Below are 7,805 nucleotides of genomic sequence, written 5' to 3' on the forward strand. Positions count from 1 at the left end.
AAATTGTTGGCAGTCAACTAACCGCTCATGAATGTTGGTTATTTCTTGCTTATTCTCATACTTAATTTCCGAACTACACCAAGTTCATATGCTGTATTGGAATGCGGGGAAATTTTAAGTTGTGTCGATTATTGCCACGGAGTATGTTTACTTCAACTTTTAAATATCCGCTAGGATTAGGTATCTGATTTCATTATCACTTAAAATCATAAGGTTGGTAATACAGAAAGAATGCACGACAACTAAATAAAACGAAATTCGACGAGGGGGCGAAGGGAAACTCCAAACCTCAATCAATTATTTATTTCATTCAGAAGAGTATTTTTTGAGCTACCCCTACAGTAAAGATTGAAAATCCGTAATGATAAGTTTCACAGATAAACAAGGACATGCAAGAATTCAAATATAAATAAATAAATCTGAATGATTTCAGACTTTAACGGCCGCCTAAAAAGGTTTGTTAAGGTTTTTTAAGTTCTCGCTGATCACGAAGTCTACAAAACTGCTGTTGCACTTACTCCTACTAACCCATTTTTTTTTTGTCTTTTTAGCTTTATTATTAAGCATAATTTTCTTCGCGATTACGCCATGTACAATTCAACAGCGAACCTTCGTTAAAGTTTCACAAAATAGATAATAGATAATAAAACAAATCGAAATTCAAAATTCGGGTTTCCAAGTGCTTTCAGGGTCGATGAATTTGTCACTAAACAATTTATGGCTCTAGGTATTGTTTTTTGCACTGAAAGAAACATACATTCATGCATATTATTCATTATTTACTTTCTTTAAATATAATCAGGGCGATAATATTTGGCAGCAGCAATTTTAAAAGTGATATGCCGTTTTTAGAGATTCAACGCAAAATTTCGTTACGAGATTTAATATTCCACTCGGCATTAACATTCTTTTTGCACTAAAAATTCAGATTTTGAAAGCTTTTCTGTTGAATTTTGATTTGCCATCATAAATACGTATATGTGAAAAATTGCGGGAAAATCGGGTCCGTAAAACTGTGTCAAAAATTGATTTCAAGATTTGACCCAAACAATCAGAGAGAAAAACCAAGTGAAACAAAACCGTATAAAATGCGTTTCTAAGCATTTCTATATTTTTATAAGGGCCCACCAGCGGCCGAGCGGTAACGTCGCTGAACACTGGTAGTTCGGTCCGAGGTACGAATCCCGCGAACGGGCTGGCTGCATGGGCGCTTTCGTGGTTTTTCCCATGTGTAACGTGTATACGAGCTAGTTTCCCTTAAAAAGTCCTCCACGAAGGCATCCCTCCCTTAAGGCAGATAGCCCTCGAGTGCTTTGCTGTAATCTAATATACACATATTTTTATGAGGTCAGATTATACATTCCCAACCTTTTTTGGCCTATCGCTTCTTATCCAGCGTGGGGGTTATACACTTTTTAAGGGGGGACAAAACGAATCCCTTTCTTGAAATCAATAATGGGTACTTATCGAAAATGCCGTCGACCATTTTTGTCTATTAAAGAAAAGACGTCAAACTACGCGATTTTTCACCAAAAATTTTTTTTTCGCCAAAAGAATTTCGCGAAAAAAATTTGGTAAGTGAAAAATTTCTGATTTATTATTATTATTTGAGGCGGAATAAAAAGTACTTCGCGAGACTTATATTTTCTCGCAAAATTAAAACCTAAAGAAAATAATTGCTTTTACAGTATATCTCCTTCATGAAAAATAATGGAAATTGTTAATGAAAAATTAAATATAAATAAATGATAATATAATAAATTTGAAAGAAAAATAAGAATAGAACGTTTTTTCTTGTATTTACTAAATTTGCGTTTTTGGTTTGGCTCGATTGGCACCGTCGCTTGTAGTAGACGGGATTTTCCGGTAAGTACCCAATAATCTAACCCATAGTTTTCTAGATTTTTTTTGGGTCATAGGCCACTTCTTGGAAAAGTGATTTGATGATGTTCCTCCCAGGTGAAGTACACTATATTATGCTTGAAACCAAGGAAAATTACTTTATTAAGAGATATTAACATATTGCTGAGTTTGGTTAACAAATATATGTTATGGCAAAAATTAATATAATATTATTAGTGAGGGGCTGAACTTGGTGAAATGCAAATTTTCGATATTTGCTGCCTCATTTGTCATCACTAATCTTAAATCGTCTCGTTCATGTGCGAACTTGTATATATAAGCCTGTGCAAACTTGTAAGCCATGGTCCGTTTCATACTCTTTCCCTAAAATATGCAATAGAAACGATATAGTTTGAAACTTTTAAACCTTTGTAGTCATTAATGGAAGTGAGCGAGTCTTGGGGAGTTCAAATAGAACTTCAGATGTGTTTCGTTATTTTAAGCATATAGGTGAGCGAAGGCTTGGCTTTCTAAGGATTGAAAGAAATTTTGAGCACTTTGTTGAAACTTGCGCTTGATGATTTTTAGAAAATAAACGTGTGATTGATGATTTTTAGAATAGATTTTGATATTTTAAAAATAATCAAACTTTTCAGCAAGTTTTTGTGAGTATTGCGAGTGGGGGGCGGGCGGGCTGAAATGAAAATTGATTTTATTTCATCCTTCTAAAGTTGCATCTACACCATACATGTAGTACGTAGTACCTCTGAAATTTTTGAGACGGGTTGCAGACAATACGCCCTAAAAGGTATTTATAAGATATAAGTTGAACTCTTTTTATGCCAGCAGATGAAAATTTGTAGAAACAATTGCAATTCGTTTATCACAGAAAAAATTAAACTGCTAAAAGTTCAAATATGTTTTTGTTCACATACTAAATCACATACTGTCGATTGTTTCAGTGAGATTTCTCAGCTAGAGATTTTGACTATGAGAAAGGTTTAGACATTCATCAGCTTTATTGAAACGGTTGAATTGGCATAAAGGCCTCCCCAACAAAGACAGGTTACACGGTTTTTACAGATGGATCTAAATTAAATGGTCATAATGGGGCAGCCTTTTGTGTGTTCTTAGATGAGAAACTAAGCTTACAAAGGAAATATAGACTTTCTGACAATGCCTCTGTCTATCAAGCAGAGTTAGTGGCCCTGCGAGAGGCCTTATTTTGGTTTATTTCTAATTCTGCGCTAGATCCTTTAGAAATCTATAGTGACTGCGAAAGCGCAATTGTTTCAATTACGGATGTCTGTCCAAATAACGATCTAATTAAACAGATAAAAGATATGCTTATTTTTCTTAGCGCTTTCAGAGTTACTAAACTCTTTTGGACGAAGTGTAATATTGATACCATTTTAACGAGTTAGCAGATAGATTGGCAAAGACTGCCACTGAAAATCAAATTAATGATTTTGAAGTAAGTAAAGTAAAGACTTCTTTGACAGTAAAGACTTCTTTGACAGTAAAGACTTCTTTGACAGTAAAGACTTCTTTGACAGTAAAGACTTCTTTGACAGTAAAGACTTCTTTGACAGTTTGAAATCCTTGTTGAAAAGAGAAAGTTTGACTCTAAGGCAAGCAAAGTGAAACGACCCAGATTCTAAAGGAAGATTCACATATAACTGAATCTCAACTGTAAGTGAGAGATGATAACTAGGTGACAAGTATCTAAATCAAGCTTTAACTAATCACGGACACTTTCCCGTTTATTATAATAGGTTTTCGATTACAAATTGTGCTCTTCTATTTCTCTATTTCATAAAATATGCATCATTTATCTGTTGATTGTGTTTAAAATTTCCCCGTCTGTTTTAAGAAAAACTAGGATGTTTACTATATTCTGTTATTTGATTTCTTTGTATATGTAAGTAACATATTTTTATGCATGTAAGAAACATGTGTTATATATTACAAAGTATGCAATAATGTACTTTTTTTGGTGTAGCTGGTAAACCTCACCAGCTCCTAGACTTTAAGTTCATATTTTATTTCTTTATTCTATTTAAAGTTATTTCAGGTAGTATGGTGGGAAGTTCTACTGCTTAATGGGCCTGATTTAGGCCTTGTTTTAGATCTCAATGTTTCTTTAATTAAATAGCTCCACTAAGCCCTTTTAGGCCTCTAATGGCGGTACAGGAAGTTAGACCAGTCATACTAAACCACATTTATTATTATTTATTAAGATTGTTCCCGAAAAGCAGATTAAGATGCAATTAATGGAAAGATCTTTGTTTGCAGAACGTTTAGATGGAATACCAATATCGGGAAATACCCCCTTCGGTACACAAGCAATAATTAGGTTCGGAACGTCACGTCTTTCATAATCATTATTCTTACGCTAGAAGCTAGAATATTACAACCATTTGAGATTAGAACAAAACAATAACTATTCGAACTTATAAGAAAAAGAATATTTTTGTTAACTTTAGATTCAAATGAAATACGTTCATGATTTTCAACAAAAATCCTATATTCTTCTGAGACTGTTACATGAAAATTAAAATGAATCAAAGATACAGATTTCAAGCCAAAATAACAACGGTTAGCACTGGATACTTAATTGCATTTTGTAGTTACAATTATTCAAGCAAATTACTTTTACAAATTAAAACATTCACCATAACCTAACTTCCAGAAGGAAGCTTGTAATTTGTACAACAATACTGTACATAATTTATACAAGTTGTAATTTTTGCCACTTTACCTCTGATCTTGTAAGCCTAGATACTTCGCTTTCGGTGATTCTTACTAGATACCTTCTTTTGCAAACTATTGCTAACAATAATGGATACATAAAAAGAGGATAACATTACACAATACGAATAGGCAAAAACCGAAAAGGTTTCTTGAAAGAGAGAATGTGTTCTTAAGACTGTCACCAGCTTTAGGACAGGCTACGTTTTTCGATACTGTCATAAACCCCAAGGCATCAACTGCCTAGCAAATGGTAAGCAGAGGGGTGTACAAACAAAAATGTCTAATATTTGGCGAGTTTTCCCTGTCTAGAACTGCAGTAACCGCCAAAGCCGAATCCTTGAGTCTGAAAGTCAACAGTCAGCGATATTTGCCACGTTTTTTCAACAGCCACGCTTTAGTAAATAATCAGTATGAGCATTTCTTTTGCTCTCTTCGTAGAATCACCAAGTAAGTAGGGCTCCCGCTGCCAAGCCAAGACAGTCAAGTGCTCAGTGACCGCTATTTCTTCGAATATAGAAATAGTTTTTCAAATAACCAAAATTTGTGGAGGAACAGATACAGTCGCTAATATAATACACGTTTTTTAAAGACAAATTTCTTAACAATTTACGTACAAATTTTAATATAGTTCCTAAGTGGTGTAATATTAGAATGAGAAACCAATTCTTTCTAATTTAAAGAAAAGAAAGTAAAAATAGAATTAGCAAAATTAAAAAAAAAAAAAAAAAAAAAAAAAAAAAAAACGCATTAAGTTCTGAGGTTATACTTTCTCTGAAACTGCAACTTTAGTCCTGCAACCTTACCATATTAGTAGCGAGTTATCCGTATGTTTAAAATAGCATAAAAAATTTACAAAGCTTTAAACAACCTTTTTATTAAGCTAAACATTTAACAAAACAAGGCACGGCTCGTGCTACAAATAACCACGCCTTATGGCTATGCTTCATTAATCCTCCCGCAGCAAACTGCTATAACACTGTAGATTAATCTAATCATTACATCTAGTCTAGAGTGTTATAACTGCTTGCTGTCAGAGGATTAATGGAAAACAACTATATGGAGGACTGTTAAAAAATATCGAGTAAAAAAGTAAAGGCGGATAGAGCAGACCAAAATAAGAAGATTTTATAACAGAATGTGTGTATGGAAGTGACACATTGAGGATACTGGGCCTTTTTGAGCGATACGTGGAAAGGATCTTCTGGCGTAAATCAGCCTCCCCGGGCGGATTGCACGCGGTATGCTATGCGAGCTACACGGTCATGGAGCTCGCCAGCATGCATTTTGTCTATGAGTTTCCATTTTCCCCAGGAAACCGCTTTTACCTTCTGTTCAAAAATGCCCTTGATTAGCCTACCGTGCCACTTCTGCCTGCGTATTTCACTCCAAACATACCTTAACAAGAGCTGACTGTGGTGAAAACCAATTTTCACATACTGCGAGCGATTTACTTAATTTTAGTAAATAACATGGTTGACATGCAGTTGAGTGCACGCCATAATGTCAGCGAAACTATCGCTGACATTATGGGAACTGCATGTCAACCGCAGTTGACTGCACGCCATAATGTCAGCGATAGTTTCGCACTGAAAAATCTGAGGATGCAACAGAGTTAAAAAATTAATTAGATGGTACTGTGTAAGTGATACAAAAGTATATAAATGAATACATACGCGTTTAGCTGCAGCAAGAAATATTCGTATAAGAAATAGTCTTTAGATTAAAATGGCAATCAAAGCGCTGAGACACGAATATCATCTGCTGCTCGAGAAATTAAGAATAACGTCGATCCACTTATAGTGACATATTATATTTATAAAGGAACGAATAAATGTCGAATTCTCTTTTAAATCAGATCTCGACGTAGTATTTTTTAAATATGCTTTTATTTAACGATAAGAAATAAAAATAATAAAGATAAATTAAGTAAAGTTTAAATGTTGAATGGTTCATGTAATGATGCACAGTCACAGACAGTCCTTTACACAAATGATGATGGCTAGCTTTAAATAGTATAATCAGCTAAAAGCATAACAGCTAAAGGTGAAACATCAAAAGAAGAATCTAAACTCCATAAACTCTTGAAGGCATACGAGCAGTCTGCTCGCGTCTACCTTCCACTCTCGACCACGTCTGGACGCTATCTCCTGCTGTCTGGAATGATTCGCGCTGAGCTATACTGATGACGTCAGCTGGTACTTCGCTAAGTTGGCATCGGGCGTTAACGATTCCCACATAAATATCCTTTAGCGAAGTCACTGTCTCTGGTGAAGTAGCAGTTTGCATTGTAAACAGAGAGATACGTATTTGTAAGTGCAAAAATAATTCTAAAAAAATTCACAGGTGCATACATACATACATTTCTGAATATGCTCCCGATAGCAGAAGAGAACCAACAAAACTTGCTGTCATACCTGGAGGCTTGCTTGACATCCCAGCCTAAACTTCTTGACATTAGTATTAATAACAAGCTCTTTAAAACTGACAAGAGAGAGGGATCGAACAAATGGATGATGAAGTCTTGTGTGGACAACAAAGTGACACCAATAAGGAAGATTGAAGAAGTCAACTATAGAAGAAGTTTTTATCTGAGTTAAAACATTCTGAGCTACTATCAAGATTAAGTTTTCTGCCAAGTCATTTAAGAAATGTGGCATCTCAAATTCCATATTAACAAATGAAACTGAGGATGAGGCAATATGTGAAAAGAGTGATTCGTCATTCAAAACAGATGAAGTCCAGCTATTCTGACAGTGATGATGAGTTGTATACTGAATAAACGTCGATTTCAATAACTTTATGTAATAAATGTTTCTCTTAAATTCTAATTAAGTAGGTCAATAAAGAACCAGATAATTTTTTTATTTTTTTCAATTTTCGGATTCCCAAATCAAGATGTGTCTTATACATGGGGAAATATGGTGTTTAAGAATTTCTTTCTCTTTCAGTTCATTAATTGTTTTATGAGTTTTAAATAAAAATTTTCGTTTTTTTTTTTACTTTCATTTTTTAGTCGCAGTCAAACAGAAAATTCAATTCAGAAATATACTTTAACAATCACTCTTTTTTTCCACAGTGTTAAACCCTACCGATTTCTCTCTTACGTTAGATTTGACAATGATAAAAAAGAAAGAAAGGAAGAAATTACATTTAAATCTCATTTAAACAATTTTTCCCCTGCTTTTTCCAATAATGTAAAATTCTGAGAA

General features: G+C 34.2%; 1 protein-coding gene across 1 annotated transcript in view; it reads right to left on the minus strand.

Annotated features, from left to right (window-relative positions):
- The window catches only part of LOC146998471 (uncharacterized), a 51,088-nt gene extending 43,669 nt beyond the window's left edge, over nt 1-7,419 (minus strand). Inside the window, exon 1 of the mRNA XM_085810771.1 lies at nt 7,011-7,419. Coding sequence (XP_085666897.1) covers nt 7,011-7,265 — 255 coding nt within the window. The 5' untranslated portion in view covers nt 7,266-7,419. The remainder of the gene's footprint in view (nt 1-7,010) is intronic.
- Between the last annotated feature and the right edge of the window lie 386 nt (nt 7,420-7,805).

Source organism: Stegodyphus dumicola, chromosome 2, assembly GCF_044657685.1.
Source record: "Stegodyphus dumicola isolate Sdum_Otavi_A_Nest chromosome 2, ASM4465768v1".
Classification (NCBI taxonomy): Eukaryota; Metazoa; Arthropoda; class Arachnida; order Araneae; family Eresidae; genus Stegodyphus; species Stegodyphus dumicola.